This window comes from Ictalurus punctatus, chromosome 2, assembly GCF_001660625.3.
Source record: "Ictalurus punctatus breed USDA103 chromosome 2, Coco_2.0, whole genome shotgun sequence".
NCBI lineage: Eukaryota > Metazoa > Chordata > Actinopteri > Siluriformes > Ictaluridae > Ictalurus > Ictalurus punctatus.
This window is the reverse complement of record NC_030417.2, coordinates 38,271,405-38,288,476: the sequence shown is the minus strand read 5'-3', so window position 1 is coordinate 38,288,476 and position 17,072 is coordinate 38,271,405. Positions and strand designations below refer to the sequence as shown.

Genomic DNA, 17,072 nt, shown 5'->3' with positions numbered 1-17,072 from the left:
AAGTGTATAAATGATTTAGCAATGTGAAGCCACAAGGGCAGTTTCTGGGTGGATTTCTGGGGGTCTTTCTGCATGAGGAAAAAGTGACATCTGATAGAGATCAGGTTCTGGAATTCCAGAGAGGAAAGAGAAAAGTGATACTGGTCAGGTGTTGCTCATTTCTGCAGTGTGTGAGTGGGTAGAACGTTTGCAGTCTTTGGTAAATGGTACAATGGATGAGATGAAACGAGGAGAGCTTGAGAGTTTCTCCACAGCATTGTGGAAGGTGTGAAGAGATGGAAGGATCACTGGAGATACTCCAGATTCTCATATGTGGAAAGTGGAGCTAAATATGTTACAAGTATAAAGCGCCCTTTTGTATGTGTTGTTTTTTTTTTAATCTAATAAATAATATAATCCTCTCGCTGTGTGTGTTCAGTTTCTGAAGTTCCCTGTGACGACACTACGGCTTGTCCTGATGAAACCACATGCTGTAAGACCGAAGAAGGACAATGGAGCTGCTGCCCTCTGCCTCAGGTAAAATCCCTTTCACTCGCAGGTAAAACATTCAACTCGTCCATCATGATTATTGCGTGTAAAGTCCACGTGAAGTTTAACATATTGTCGTGTCTTGACAGGCCGTATGTTGTGAGGATTTCATCCACTGCTGTCCTCATGGTACAAAGTGTAACCTCGCTGCTCAGACATGTGACGACCCGTCAGGATCAGTGTCCTGGCTGAAAAAGGAACCGAGCCGACCAATCATGGATAAGAATGTTCCAGATACCAAGGGTTCGTCATGAAACACCAATAATCCCAGTTTTCTGTAATACCATTAAACATGAATGATATAATATGACAACATTCACTCCTTTAAACACATCTTATACATTAGATACACATATCAAGACAGGGCTGTAGAACTCAAGATCGGTCTAAGGACTTTGTCTGTATTGACTTGGTCTCGTCTCTGACTTGTTGGCATTTGTGATCGGACCTGTATTGGTCTCACTGGATATGATTTTGGACTTGACTGCGAGTTTGTAAAATTACTGTTTGTGTTGTCTTTTCTTTTCGCATGCACAAACGTATCTCAATGATGTCAGCGGCATCTGTGGTCAGGAGTCAAGAGAGCAAACCTGGCCATGCGCTCAGTCTCAGTGCTGGGCCTAGTTCTTCAAAAAGTTTAATCAAAGACTTAGGTTACGTTTAATCTTAACCTAATGTATACTTAATCTACTTTATCACTGTAACGGTTAAGCAAATCAAGTACAAAATAGAAATAAATGTATGTACGACATGATACAAATGTTTTATTATTTGACCAGTTTTAAAGTTTTATTACATTTTGTTCCTGAAATCCTCCCTGGATCCATACTTATGCTGGGATCAGGATAATCCTGATTTTGTTTTGGATCACAGGTATCACAATCATGTTAAAAAGTAGAAGGTTTAAATCCAGATCAAAACCAAGATTGGATTACGTGATCTAATCCGATTTTAGAATGCACTTTTTTTTGTCTTTTGAACATCCAATTTTCAAGATTTGATCAAACCCGATCAGATTACTTCTGAACAGCTGGACCCTGGATATCTGTGAGCTCATGTTTGCGGAAGAGGGCAAATAGATCTTTCCTCCATGTGCGTTACACTGTCCAGCATGAGCAGCCGTATGTAGAAGCTGACTTCATGTGTCTCGGAGGAAACACGTAATTGCTCAATACTGATTTGGCCCTCAGCCCCTTTAAGACTTGGAAATTGACTTGATCTTGGCTAGTCCTGGTCTTGGACTTGCCTTGGACTTGAAAATGGTGGTCTTGACTACAGCCCTATCATAATGTTCTGAGCAGTGTTCTCTCTTTAGGGTAGCAGGTGAACATACAGCTGAGATACAAGAGAAGGAGATGATGAGTTTAGTGTCATCAGCAAAGTAGCGATTGGAGAAGCCATGTGAGGACATTATGATATAATGTAAAAAAGAGGGGGCCAAGCACTGAACCTTGCGGGACCCCAACAGGGGTAGGGTGGAGATCTGAATACTCTCTGTGATTCTAGCATCTTGATATTAATATCTGTGAATATCTAATATATGTGATATTAATATCTTGATATTAGCATCCCTCTAAGAAGGAAGTAACCCTCAATCATGCTCAAGTCAGCTCATGTTCAATGTTGAAGGCTTACGAGGATGGACAGAAGAATTGTGGTTGACCGTGTGAAAGGCTGCTGAAAGGTCAGCTAGGATCAGGACCAATGACATTTTGGCTACTTAAGATCCTTTCAACACATATAGCACTGCGTGACTCAGCTGTGGATGAGTAGTGACTCATAATCTGGTGTCCCCCAGAAGAAGATGGGTTCCTTTCAGTGACATCTGATAGAGATCAGGTTCTGGAATTCCAGAGAGGAAAGAGAAAAGTGATACTGGTCAGGTGTTGCTCATTTCTGCAGTGTGTGAGTGGGTAGAAAGTTTGCAGTCTTTGGTAAATGGTACAATGGATGAGATGAAATGAGGAGAGCTTGAGAGTTTCTCCACAGCATTGTGGAAGGTGTGAAGAGATGGAAGGATCACTGGAGATACTCCAGATTCTCATATGTGGAAAGTGGAGCTAAATATGTTACAAGTATAAAGCGCCCTTTTGTATGTGTTTTTTTTTTTTTTTTAATCTAATAAAAAATATAATCCTCTCGCTGTGTGTGTTCAGTTTCTGAAGTTCCCTGTGACGACACTACGGCTTGTCCTGATGAAACCACATGCTGTAAGACCGAAGAAGGACAATGGAGCTGCTGCCCTCTGCCTCAGGTAAAATCCCTTTCACTCGCAGGTAAAACATTCAACTCGTCCATCATGATTATTGCGTGTAAAGTCCACGTGAAGTTTAACATATTGTCGTGTCTTGACAGGCCGTATGTTGTGAGGATTTCATCCACTGCTGTCCTCATGGTACAAAGTGTAACCTCGCTGCTCAGACATGTGACGACCCGTCAGGATCAGTGTCCTGGCTGAAAAAGGAACCGAGCCGACCGACCGCAAGGGCGACTCAAAATACATCAACAAACGTAAGCTACGAATCAAACCATCATCCGCCTGCATTTCATCCATAAAAATCTTATTAACGAATACTCGTTCGCTTTGAAAGGTGCGCTCATAGTCTCCAAATCTAATCAGCGGTATAGTTCAGTCCGCTTTCCTTCCAAAAGTTCATTCATAATAATCACGTACACAAATAGTAAATAAATACTTCTGTGGAAAACATTAAGGTATAAAACGACAGTATACGGTATAACCGAAATGGCGTTTCTTACCACATTTTTATAAATATTTCACTTTTAAATGATGATTTTAGTTCTTTTTTTTTTTTCTGGAAAGGCCGTTTCAGTGAAGTGTGACCCTCACGTGTCCTGTCCTGACCACACCACCTGCTGCTTCATGAAGAAGAGCCAGAAATGGGGCTGCTGTCCTCTGGACCAGGTTAATGGAATAAAGCTCTCTCTCTCTCTGTCTCTCTCTCTCACACACACACACACACACACAGACACACACACACACACACACACACAGTTCTTGTAAATATGAATTCCTGAACCAATAATTACACTCAAACATACCATCAAGCTTCAAAAACTGTGTTAAGAAAGAACACAATGAAAAGAAGGAGAGAACATTTTTGATGAGGCAAACCATCACACTGCGAGAACATATTCATGTTATAGAGGGTGGGAAAGCTTAAAAGGCTTTGCTCTGATTGTTACAAAGTACTAACACTGGAGACTCCTTCCACAAATGCTTATATAACTGATCTTTATATGAGGTTAGTAACTTCATAGAAATTATTTAAAAAAAAAAAAAAAAAAAAAAGGCTGAAAAGTGTAAGTGTGTATAAGTGGGCAGGAAGACGTACTAAGCTATATAATGATTCTAAACTGGTTGAGGAAGCTGTGAAGCATCCAGAACATGTTTGAATAAAGTAAATATCCAGAGAGCAACTGTGAAGTTAGTAGCAGTGGATGAAAGCGCCGGTTGTGTATTTTATAACAGGCGAAGAGCAAACAAAGTCAAACCCCAATCCACAAAATGAGCAAAACAGGAACAAAGAGCCCGAGGAAATGAAACAATCAACAAATCCTTATAGGATTTATACTACATGGTTTGAATCATTAATCATTCTCTTGATTTGTTTTTCCACATTTCATTTACACCTCTCTAAAAGGCATCCTCGAATTCGGCGAAGCAATCCGTCATAAAACTCCGCCTCCATCGCTCAAGAAGTCGACCGGAAGTAGTAGACCATCCGGGTACCTCTGGGATACCCATTCATAACATACCTCAATACGGGACGCACTAATTCTCATCAGTACGGATAGTATGCCAGTCGGGACGCAGGGAAGGTATATGTATAACCAAACTGAATAAGGTAGAAACTAAAAACAGGTGTGCATAGTCAGGAGTCAGATATTTCAAACGAGGCAGTGGTGGTGGCTGATGGGAAATGGAGTCCGAGCTGCGATGCAACCGGCGCTGACGTGACAACAACGTATTTGGAAAGAAGCGCTCGAATAGCTGGTGGATACTTAGCGGGGAAATGACGACACGTCGATAATTATGTTCTGATATATCTTTTATCATTTAATAGCGTACTCTTTTTTTTTTTTCTTCTTAATATTTACATTGTGTTTGAAGTTTTAGCGAATAACACATGGTTCACAAACATAATCGATGACATGGTTAGAGTTCTCCGTAGTAGACCTGTGGTCTGTTTTTTTAATCCTAGGCTACGTGCTGCGCAGACGGAGAGAACTGCTGTCCGAAAGGCTACACCTGCCGTGACCAGCAGTGTGTGAAAAGCTCCTGGATAAAGTTCGACTCTGTGTCTTTCGCCTCCGTCAGGGACTCGGCGAATCCCCAGATCCATACTGACATCGACTGCGGAGGAGGGTTTACCTGCAAAGACTCTGAAACCTGCTGCAGGATGTCAGCGAGCTCCTGGGGCTGCTGCCCGTTTCCGAAGGTAACACCGCAGAGAGCAGTGTGGATTTGATTAGATTTTTTTGTTCAGATTTATCGTTTTTAAATGGACGCTAATGAAAATAGTGATTTTGTTTAAAATGATTATTATGTATCATTTAGAAACATCAAATCGGCTTCCTTTGGTACTGTGCACCGGTACAGGTGTTTGATTGTAATAGGAAGAATATTAGCTATAAGGAGTCAGAGTCCACGCCTCCTTTAGTGGGACTGACACACAGGCCACACCTTTTTCACTCGGACAGACAGGTACAGGGGCCACGCTTCCTTTGCTAGGACTAACAGACACAGAGGCCACACGTCCTTTTGTGAGGACTGACAGAGACACCATTCCTTCTTGACTAGGACTGACAGGTATAGAGGCCACGCCTCCTTTGCAAGAACTGACAGGCACAGAGGCCACACCTCTTTTGCGAGGACTGACAAAGAGGCCACACCTCTTTTGCGAGGACTGACAAAGAGGCCACGCCTCCTTCACTGCCACTGACAAACAAAATATAGGACACGCGTCTTCTTTCATTCTTACTTTACTTTGCGTGTTCTTTGTTCTCTTTCCTCCTTCTTTGATTCTCTTCCTTTCCCTATCTTTTCTTGTGCTGTTCCTTTCTCTTTCCTTCTTTCCTCTTATTTCTTTCTTCTGTAGTTCCTCCCTTCTTCTTCTTCTCTTCTTACTTTCTCTCCTTTTCATTGTGTTCTTTCTTTTTTTCTCTCTTCACTGTTTCTGAAGTTTGATGGTATGTTTTTGTGTAATTATTAGTTCAGGTATTCATATTTACAGTAAGTGTGTGTGTGTGTGTGTGTGTGTGTGTGTGTGTGTGTGTAGGCTGTGTGTTGCAGTGATATGCTGCATTGCTGTCCTGCTGGATACACCTGTGACGAGTCCGGCTCCTGCACTTCAGCGATGGGCTTCTACCCGGACGTGTTCTTCTCCAGGAAGAAACGAGCTCGCGCTGTATAAACACACATGCACACACACACACACACACGCACACACACACACACACACGCGCACACACGCCGAGCTCGTCCTACTGAGTGGCATCACATTCCAAACCAGAATAAAGTTCACACACACACGTTACACTAATCAGGATTTATGTATTTTGTTGATAAATGTTGATTTTGTTTTGAATGGAAAATGAAGGGCTGAAGATCATCCTGTTTACACTAATTAATCAATGTCCAAACCTGGGTTCCAGTACTCGATCTACACCTCTCTACACTTCCCCTGTCCACTTCGAAGTGGCCACTTGCAGCACAAGGTGACGACTATAACTGACTTTTTCCACAAGCTTCGACGAGCAGAGAGTAGCTGACGCGATGACCTTGAAAATGCGTATGGTCCGTTTCCTTTAAACCATCTAACGAGTCTAAATGATCCTGCTGGTTAGCTAGCGAACATCTTAACCTGCCAGATGGATAGAAGAAAAACAAAAGTAGTTTAAAATGTTGTCGATGTTTTTTTTTTTTTTTTTACGGCGTTCCTGACATTCCCCCAGCGTTATGGCTGTGCATGATGGAATAGTGCCGATGACAAAACAACAAATACGACAGTTGTCTACCTCGCGTACAACTAGCATGCTTACTGTCGAGCTTGCTAACTAGCTAGCAGAATATCAGCATTGTTGTTTTCAGTAATATTTAGCTGATTGGACGTCAAAATGTTTCATTCTGACCGGCTATACTTCACACTTTGGTAGGCTAACACCAGTGATATCACAGTTTCCATTGAGCATACTGGTGTACTAAATAGCATGTCAGCTTCATGATTTAGCATACATCCTGTAGCTAGCTAGCTATGTAGTATGGAACTGTATATCAACACTGATTATTATTGAATACAAATTACTGACAATAATAAAGCTAATCTAGAGAGCATGCTAAACTGGTTAGTTAGCGATGCTAGCTAACTGGTAAGAGGGATGTTATGGTTGTGTAAGTATCGTAATGTAATGTTTATCACCCCCGTGTTTAAATGGTTTTACATGCGAAAAGAACTTGGTGTCCTCCTCTAATGCTAGTTTTATTATTATTATTATTATTATTATTATTATTATTATTATTTTAATCACTTCAGATTGCAGTGCATTCTGCCTGAGTGCTTCTTCTGAAGTCTGTTATATGACAAACTTGACTCGAGCTGATAAAATATGATAAAGTGACCTTAAGAATGCGACAGGGATCCATTAAGAGGAGGACAAGGTGCAGGGAAGTAGACGTCACCGAGGTCAAATCAGTACTGGAACACATTTGAACCCACTTTCCAAATGAAAACACGTTTCTTTGTTATGAGGAGATTTTCTGTATCGCTATAATACATCGATATCAATAATATACTTCTTCTGTGACTCCTTGATTTTAAGAGCTGCGTTTCTTCATTCTTTAAGCATTTGCAGTTTGCTTCCATACACATTACATCGCTGTGTTTGAACATCTGATTGTTCTGCCCTTTTTATGTCGTGTGAATGTCTGAGTTGATTGAGTGACGGTTTTACTGAATTGATTAAAAATGATTTCTCTGAAGGACGTAAGAGTTCACAGTTCCTTATGAATTTCCATCCATCCAACCATCCATCTTCTATACCGCTTATCCTTTTCAGGGTCACGGGGATCCTGGAGCCTATCCCAGGGAGCATCGGGCACAAGACTGGGTACACCCTGGACAGGGTGCCAATCCCTTATGAATTTAAGTTCGCCTAAATGAAGTCGATGCTAAGGGACCGTAAACACCTCACAGCCGCCGTCCTTTCCCCCTCGGTGAACCGACTTTCACGTCCTTGACCTGTTGCTACGGCAATATGGGAGACACCTGAACTGAGTTTTCATCGCCATAGCAACAGGTCAAACATCAGAATGCTACCATACTGTAAATGTTGGCACCTCTGGATATAATCCAATGTCATTTAAAAACATGCCCTCATGTCTCATGAAAAAATCTTCCAAACGGAGGAAACTCTCGTTCTGCTCAACATTCTTTCTCTTGAAGGTAGACGTAGGCGTTACATAAAGTGCATTTATTTATCTAATACCATCTTCTCCATTTAGAAATATTTTTTGTTATACATATGGAATATGTTTTTCTTCTAAAATTTTTAATGTGACCCCCACGGTGTTTGTAAAAGGAAATGATAAAACCTGAAAACCTTTCTGGTTCATTTACAGAGCTGCTCCACCCAGGGTGCTACATTTACATTTACAGATAAAGATAGAAATGTAAACATGACAAGAAAAACGCTTTGTGATTTGTCCGCCGCCTTCTTGTTGAACAATGTGCGGGTCTGTTTTAAGGGTGCCAATAATTTTTTCTTTTAGAAGACCTGACAGAACAAAGGCCTCCTTACTTTTCCTTTTTTCTTTAAATCTAGTTACAGTTACATTTATATAGCGCTTTTCTAGCCTCTCAAAGCGCTTTACATAGTATGGTGGGAGCGTCTCCTCAACCACCACTAGTGTGTAGCATCCACCTGGAGGATGCGACGGCAGCCATAGTGCACCAGTACACCCACCTCACACCAGATATTCATGGAGAGGAGAGAGAGATGTAGACAATTCAGAGATGGGGATTATTAGGGGGCCATGGTAGAGAAGGGCCAATGGGGGAATTTTGCCAGGACCCCGGGGTTATACCCTACTCTTTTACTGTAAGTGTCCTGGGATTTTTAATGACCACGGAGAGTCAGGACCTCGGTTTAACGTCTCTTCCGAAAGACAATGCTGTTTTTACAGTACAGTCTCCCCGGCACTATTCTGGGGCAATAGGCCCCACACAGACCACAGAGTGAGCGCCCCCTGCTGGCCTCACTAATACCACTTCCATCAGCAACCTTAGTTTTCCACAGGAGGTCTCCCACCCAGGTGCTACCCAGGCTCAACCCTGCTTAGTGTCTGTGAGAAACCAGGCGAGAACTGGAAGTTTTATTTAATTGTTTTTCATTACATTCTCTTTGTTTTTTCTTTCTTTTCATGCTCTTTCTTTTTTCCTTCCTTCCCTCCTTCTTTCTGTTGTACCTTCCTCTATTTCATTACATTCTCTTTGCTTTTTTTCCCCTTTCTTTTCATCATGTTTTTTTTATTTGCTTTCGTCCTTTTTTTGTTTTCTTTATCAGTGAAAATAAAGCGCAAACGTGTAAACGCACATCGGCAGACATCCCACCTCTCCCGGAAGTCTCCTGCATATTGATAGCAGCTCCCAAATTATATATTTGATTATCCATCCATCCATCTTCTATACCGCTTATCCTTCAGGGACCTGGAGCCTATGCCAGGGCGCATCAGGCACAAGGCAGGGTACACCCTGGATGGGGTGCCAATCCATCATACAATCACATGCACAGTCACACACCCATTATACACGATGGACACACCTATCAGCCTACCATGCATGTCTTTGGACTAGGGGAGGAAACCAAAGTACCCATCAGAAACCCCCGGAGCGGCGGGAGTCAAACCCCCAACCCTGGCGATGTGAGGCAAATGTGCTAACCACTAAACCACTATCAGTTTTCTCTCTGGGTCTCTGGGTGGGCTTTACAGTCCCCCTCTCTCAGTTCACTGTACCACTGTAGTTCAGTAACTCTGTAGTGTCCACACACACTCACAAAAAAAGAAAATACAACACGCACTTCACCCCACACTACACTAAAGTGTATCCCTGGTTAATAGGGGTCAAAAATAATGAGAGTTTTGCTCACAGCACTGTTTTCAACAGTGACTTTTCGATTGCCCATGGTGGGTGAAATTATCGTAAAGGACATGTTGCATAAATGTCAATAATTAAACATTTTTATTAAAGAAATAAATAAATCTGTTTATGTGGAGGGTTCACTGTAGGAGTCCCTGTGTGTGTAAGTACTTACAATATCAGATTAATTAAACTATTGTGTTCCTCGCTGTGCCAATACTTATAATCTGTGAGGAAGTGATGTCATACTTTGGGGACTTAATGTCATTTGTTATAATAAAACGTAAAGACACTGTTCATATCATTTACTTATAAACACTGAATGTTAACAAAATGGCATCAGTATGACAGAATTATTATTACTAGTAGTAGTAGTAGTAATAGTAGCAGTAGCAATCTGATGGACGAAATAAACACAACAAACATTGAATAAGCGTTTCTATGTAGCTGACGTTAATACGTTGGAGTCCAATCCTAGGCCGCCATTTTTGTTACGTCATTACGCTCTCGCCCAATCGGAATTCACGAGCGCACGCATAGATTTGAGAGCTTGGTTTCTTTGGTGACCACGTCGCAACGTAACAGCTGATGTCACAAGATGGCGGATGCACCGGCCACATATGTTGGAAGGAAAACATTAGATCGGATTATATAAGCGCCACTAAAACATAAACACACACAGAGAGAGAAAAAACTGGAGGTGAGATTTAAATAAATAAATAAATAAATTAGTGAGAGCCGGAATGTGGGCGGAGGAGACGGTGGCCTCGGATAGCGAGGCTGCAGGTGAGCGCTGGGCTCCGGTGGGCGCCGTCACTAATCCCGAGGATGAGCGCAGTCAGAGTCCGGAAGGACATGGAGCTCCGGGCGGCGAGGCGGAAATGGCGACGCGGCTGCGGCGGCTGGAGGAAGAGCACGAGCAGCTGCACTCATCCCTGCTGGCGCTCACGTCGCACTTCGCCCAGGTGCAGTTCCGCCTCAAGCAGATCGTCCACGGACAGAGCGAGGAGGAGGACAAGGAGAAGATGCTGAAGGAGCTGGAGGAGTTCGCCTTCAAAGGATGTCCTCATGTTCTGGGCTGCCGCGCGCAGCATCCGCTCCACAACTCGGTGAGGGTTCCACATGGGCTAAAGTCAGCCTTATCTTCCGCGCAGTTTATTGGCTTCACCTTCATGGAAACGCGTCAACACTCTGATGTTCTCTGTTGCAGGGTTTTATCTTTCAGGGTTCTAGATATAGCCAGGTTATTAGGTCTATCCACACAAAGGTTCCTCGTGGAACAGGTAAACACACTGTTCTTGGGTTCTACATGGAACCTTTAAGGGGCTAACCAAAGCACATTTTAAGGTTCTAGATATAGCCAGGTTATTATGTCAGCCTACATCAAGGGTTCCTCATGGAACAGGGAAATACTGTTGTTGGGTTCTACATGGAACCTTTAAGGGGCTAACCAAAGCACATTTTAGGGTTCTAGTTGTAGCCAGCTTATAAGGTCCATCCACAGCAGGGGTTCCTTATGGAACAAGTAAACAGTCTTTGTAGGGTTCTACATGGAACCTTTAAGGGGCTAACCAAAGCACATTTTAAGGTTCTAGATATATAGCCAGGTTATTAGGTCAGCCTATACCAAGGGTTCCTTATGGAAAAGGGAAATACTGTTGTTGGGTTCTACATGGAACCTTTAAGCATCTAACCAAAGCACATTTTAGGGTTCTAGTTGTAGCCAGCTTAAAAGGTCCATCCACAACAGGGGTTCCTTATGGAACAAGTAAACAGTCTTTGTATGGTTCTTCATGGAATCTTTTAAGGGGCTAACCAAAGCACATTTTAGGGTTCTAGATATAACCAAGTTATGAGGTTCATCCACACCAACGGTTTCTCATGGAACAGGTAAACACTCTGCTGTTGGGTTCTACATGGAGAAAATTTTGACTAATTCTAATTCAAAGGGTTCTCTGCACCTTATTACTGGTTCTTCTGAAGCGTAGCTCTTTATATCATCATCCAGTAGCTTTCAACAAGGCTCCTTTGTGATTGTGGGTTCTTTCTGGAAACCACTCTTGTAATGTTCTACATGAAACCTTTTAAGGGACGAAACCAAAGAACACTATAGGGATCTAGATGTAATAAAAAATTTTCTCTAGGTGTATTTTCCACTTTTTTAATCAGTAACTTCCCAATAAGTTCCTTGTTAAGTTATCACATCCTGGTTATTTACAAACAGTTCTTTGCAATACTTTAATAGTTCTTTAATAGTTCTTCAGAATCTTTTATGGAACCCGTGACGGTTCTAACCCACTTTTGAAATGTAGCTCTTTATATCGTGGCCCAGTAGCTTTCAGCTAGGGTCATGTGCAGAATGTGGTTCTACTGGGAACAGACTAGAAACCAATGGTGGTGGTTGTGATGGTGGAACTTTCCGTACACCATATACTTCGCTGCCTGTAGTCCATCTGCGGTGCAAAAGTATTGGCGCCCCTCTACATAATATACCATTTTTCCATGGGACTGCTTTGGGAATTTGTCTTCTTGTACTTGTGGGGAAACTTTTACAGCACATTTCTTCCCAAACCTAGTAAACATCTGAACCTGGTATAAGATCAAACAAAGGTCCAAAAGTTTAGCTTTAATCATAACAAAACCACGTTTTGTCCCTTTCTAGCTCGTAGGTTTCCGTTTCGGTCTTTTGTGTACATAAAGATCTGATCTTTCACATGAAGTTTTATGCTCAGTTGTTTTGCTTTTCTTCCTCATTCCTTCCTCTCATGCTTTCTCGACAGGAGGAGCTGGTGAGTATTCACAAACCTGCTCTGCGAAATGCACCCTTTAACGAGATTTTGTGTGTGTGTGTGTATAACATAGATTTAACACACTGCCACTTCTCTGCTTGTGTGTGTGTGATAGAGCGAGAGGGAAAAGAGGGAGCGCCTGGAGGCTCAGAGAGAAAAGCAGAAGGAGCTGATTGTCCAGCTGAAGGTGCAGTTGGATGATTTGGAGCGTTTCGCCTACCAGGAAGGCAGCTATGACTCACTCCCCCAGTCTGTCGTCATGGAGAGGCAGAGGGTACGCGCCATCCCATAATATCCCACAAATCAGGGAGTCTGAATTCACTGAGTTTAATTCGTATTAGCGTGCAGATCATTCGCCAGGTCATAATCAGAACTTCGAGGTGAGCAGAAACGTATGAAAGAGTTTATTTAAGCTTTATATGTACAATGAAGATAATTGTCCTCGTAAATGGCTTTTATGACCGTTCTTGCTTATGCATCTTGATTCAGTATTTCATTTTACAGAATTTAGACAAGTTTCTAGTTTCAGATCTCTGTGCTGGGATTAGAGTTCCATGGGGACGTGGAGTAACTCCACCGTTTCTACGTTCTCTTCGTGCATGTTGTTTCATGTTGGTGGTGTTCCTGTCCTCCTCTTCGGTTTAGGCTGAATCTTGTGTAGTAAAATGTTATTATTATATTTTTTTTGGACAGCGTTTACTCTGTATATTTAGGAATTTAGCACACACATCCAATTTCCAAATTATGAAAAGATTTAACGGAGATCTCTCTTATTTAGTCACATAACATGGTCTATCTAGATTGGGAGCCCAAGAGGCACGAGGAATAACATCAAATCTCTCAGCTTGATTAAAGGAACTGTTCGAACACCAGCTACTGTTATAAAGCCACTTTATATTAACAGGATTTCAATGAGTTTTTATTTATTTGGGTCATTTTTGCAGCCAAAAATGCTGTATTTTGCTCCATTTTCCCCCCCCCTTCAAAATTTGCAGGTTTTTGTCTTTAGTTAGGCATCGAAAAATGAGATGTGAGCTTCTTATTCCAGGAATCCTTGCACGGTTTTGACTTGAACCTTCTCCTGATGCAGGTGATCATCGACGAGCTGATTAAGAAGCTGGACGTGAACCTGAACGAGGACATCGGGAACCTGACGCCCGAGGAGCTGCGACAGCGTGTGGACACCGCCATCGCACAGATCGTCAACCCCGTGCGCGTTAAAGAGCAGCTGGTGGAACAGCTCAAAACCCAGATCAGAGATTTGGAGATGTTCATTAACTTCATACAAGGTGAGGAGGAGGAGGAGGGTCACACACATGAGCTCAGTAAACATTTAGGCTAAACCCTGCACAGTTTATTAGTGGGATTTTTGCCAGCGTTGAAATGGCTCCTGATCCTGATGGTTCTCCACACAGATGAAGTGGGGAACCCGCTCCTGTCAGACAGAGGGAGCAGCCAGCAGAGTCAATCCACCGGACCCAAACCACGAGGACACGGCGGCATGAAGCAAGGTCAGTGTCTGAAAAACTGATGATAGTCATTTAACGCTTAAACCTCTTAAACTCGGAGCTTCGGTGTGAAACGTGTCGATGTGACGTGTTTTCCTTGTGTCCCGGTGCAGTGGACCCTGAGCGTGCAGAACAGCTGCGTGCCAGCGGGCTGCGTCTGGTCCAGCGTGCTTTAGCGGTACTGCAGATCTTTGCTCTGAGCCAGCTGGGCTGTTCAGCAGGCACCATGCCCCCAAAGGCATGGCCGCCAGCCGACGGAGCTTCTGATTACGGCCCCCTGCTGAACAAACTCGAGGGAGCCGTGGAGCGTGTACGCCTCCTCGCCTCTTGCCTCCAGCCTGCAGGTCAGGACGAGCCTGTGGTGAGCTACACGTCCGCGGCGACGCCCTCGGCCGCCCCTTCAGGACCTCGGCACGACCTCGTCGTGGCCGTGAGGAAAGATCTGTCCCTGGCGCTGCGCGACCTCCTCGCTCACGGCCTTTACGCGCCCTCCGAAGGCATGAGCTTGGTCCTGGCGCCTATTTCCTGCCTCCTGCCATTCTCCGGATCCTCGCAGCAGGACTCCCTGCACCCCTGGGAGCTCTTCGTTAAGTATTATCGCGGGAAAAACGGCCCAGCTTTCGCCGAATCGCCTGCTCGGCAGCTGTCGCAGTCCTTCAGCCTGCCCGTCGGAGGAACCTCGACGGTCGTGACTCCGAAACACTCGCTCCTGTGGGCGGTGCACAGCGTACTCCGAGAGCACGGACGCTACAAACGCAGTGCGGACTCTGAGTTCAAGGCGCTGGTGTGTATGGCACTGAACGAGCAGAGGCTGGTGTCCTGGGTCAACCTGCTGTGCAAGGCGGGGACTCTGATCCACACTCACTACCAGCCCTGGAGCTACATGGCGCAGACCGGCTTCGAAGGGGCGCTAAGAATTCTGGGACGCCTCAGCCACCTGAAATTCGATCTACCCGTCGATTTAGCGGTGCGACAGCTCAAAAACATCCAGGACGCGTTCTGAGTCCGTCGACATCTGATTATTTCAAAGAGGACGAGAACAGAGTCCAAATGTCTGATCTGATCTGATCCGATCTTAAAACCAACGAACTGTCTTTATTTCATCAGCATCCAAGATTTACTTTTAATCGTGTAAATAAATAAATAAATAAATAAATAAGGTAGATTTGTTTAATATCTAAAAGTGTTTCCAGACCTGAATATAATCTCATCATTTTAAAGACAGCATATTCTGAAATATCGGAAATAAGCTCCGCCCCCACCACGTGAGGCATACTGCAGTTTCAGCTGAGGGGGGCGGAGTCTGTGAAATGAGAAACGCTTATCAGAGGGCTCCTAATATTAAAAACTGCTCCTTTAATTTGTTTTTGGGTAACACCATCCACGCCACGGTTAAAGAACCTGACCTGAAGCTCTTGACCTGTATCTGCACGATGGTATACGCTGTGCTGCTGCAACACGATTGGCTGATTGGATAACCGCATAAATGAGCAAGTGTTCCTAATAAAGTGGATGAAGAGTGGGTAATTCTAGGTTTATACTAGCAAGTGACAAGTCACATTTGTTGCGATGTTGACCTCTTGTAGGCGAGTACCAACCGTTACTGCCGTAGCTTGTGGGTGTGGCCTGTCCAGTGGCATGCTACTTCCTTCCAAGCTTCATTTTTCATATACGCGTCTATTGAGAGGACACACAGTATACGACAGGATAAGACGAAACCTCCTGTTGTTTTTTTTCTCGACAAACAGTAAACGCGAACTAACATGCCGAAGAAACGTCTTCGTTTAAAAACAAAGCGTACAAAGAGATTTCAGAGATCGTTTTAAAGCAGGTAGAAAATCTGTGCTGTTGTTTTTTTCCGGGCTGGAAAAAATTTAAACGATGACAACCTGAAATTTAGGGGGGGGGACTAGTGAAGCTAAAAGCATGGCACTGTTCCAAATGACAATGTTTTAAGGGATCGGTGAAATGATGGGGTTGTTACAGGATTGGAAACACTTTTAGAAATCACAGACTGCACCTTTAATATTGTTTTGTTCCTGTTTATTGAATTGAAGTTGGAGAGACAGTAAAGTTTTACATTTTTTTTTTGCTAAAGTGATCCTGGGAATTTCTTTCACCTCCTGTATGTCTGTTAAGTGAGGTGTGTGTGTGTGTGTGTGTGTGTGAGAGAGAGAGAGAGAGAGAGAGAGAGAGAGTGTGAGCGAGCGAGCGAGCGAGAGAGCGCTGACTATTTGCTGCTACTAAGCATCTTTCAGGTTGCAGGTTGATCCGATCGACTTCACGTCACGTTCCTTTTATACTGTATATTTTCACAGTCGCTGAATCTCCTTGAACTGCCCTGAAATCTTGAATGTAAATCCACACTACTGTGCCCTACTAACCCTTTTTACTGCAGAGTTCTTTTTCTTTTTTTTTTTTTTTTCTTTTTTTTTCTTGAGAAAAGTTAAAGGTATATTTTTATGGACCAGTTTGATAAAGAACCCCGGATGTGATGAATACATGTGTTGCGCATTTAGTTTTATTTATTTCATTCGGTTTCTGGTTCCTTTTTCTCAGATGATGTGCATCATCAGACCTGCACCTTCTTGTTTTATTTTTTCCCCACCTTTGAATAAATCTTTTATTAGTGTCGGATATGTTCGTTTGCGTTTGTGTGCGTGTTGATGTCATCATGGTTCATAAAATGTCATTTATCTTTAGTTGATCTTTACTTCCCATTTCCTTTAGCATCATTGTTATTAGATTTTTAATTTAACTTTTTATTCTTTTGCCCCCCCCCTTTGTGTGTGTGTGTGTGTGTGTGTGTGTGTGTGTGCGCGTGCGCGTAAGATAGAAGGATTATGTATTGTACTTGAAAATATATTTGATTCAGGTTGATTCAGTTGCTGTATTAATAAAAAAAATCATGAAGGGGCTGATGGGAACTTGAAGTTTAGTCTGTTTTGTTTTTACCATTGATTTCATTTAATCAATCTTTTTTTGTATTAAATACTTCAAAGCAATTTGATATCATGCTAGGATTTCTTTTTTAAATCATACTTTTCGTTATTATTTATTTATTTATTTTTAAAAAAGTTTTAGTTGTT

The 17,072-nt window shown here is 42.9% G+C and overlaps 2 protein-coding genes across 2 annotated transcripts in view; both read left to right on the top strand.

Annotated features, from left to right (window-relative positions):
• grna (granulin a) overlaps window positions 1-7,531 on the top strand; it is a 29,018-nt gene extending 21,487 nt beyond the window's left edge. Inside the window, exons 21-27 of the mRNA XM_017488355.3 lie at window positions 419-516; window positions 618-771; window positions 2,685-2,782; window positions 2,884-3,039; window positions 3,350-3,451; window positions 4,752-4,988; window positions 5,829-7,531. Coding sequence (XP_017343844.2) covers window positions 419-516; window positions 618-771; window positions 2,685-2,782; window positions 2,884-3,039; window positions 3,350-3,451; window positions 4,752-4,988; window positions 5,829-5,963 — 980 coding nt within the window. The 3' untranslated portion in view covers window positions 5,964-7,531. The remainder of the gene's footprint in view (window positions 1-418; window positions 517-617; window positions 772-2,684; window positions 2,783-2,883; window positions 3,040-3,349; window positions 3,452-4,751; window positions 4,989-5,828) is intronic.
• Window positions 7,532-10,216: 2,685 nt separating this feature from the next.
• Window positions 10,217-16,993, top strand: rundc1 (RUN domain containing 1). Its single transcript, XM_053677974.1, has 5 exons — window positions 10,217-10,795; window positions 12,591-12,749; window positions 13,566-13,764; window positions 13,891-13,986; window positions 14,097-16,993. The coding sequence occupies exons 1-5, from the start codon at window positions 10,430-10,432 to the stop codon at window positions 14,984-14,986; spliced, it is 1,710 nt and encodes a 569-aa protein (XP_053533949.1). The 5' UTR covers window positions 10,217-10,429; the 3' UTR covers window positions 14,987-16,993.
• The last annotated feature ends 79 nt before the right edge of the window (window positions 16,994-17,072 follow it).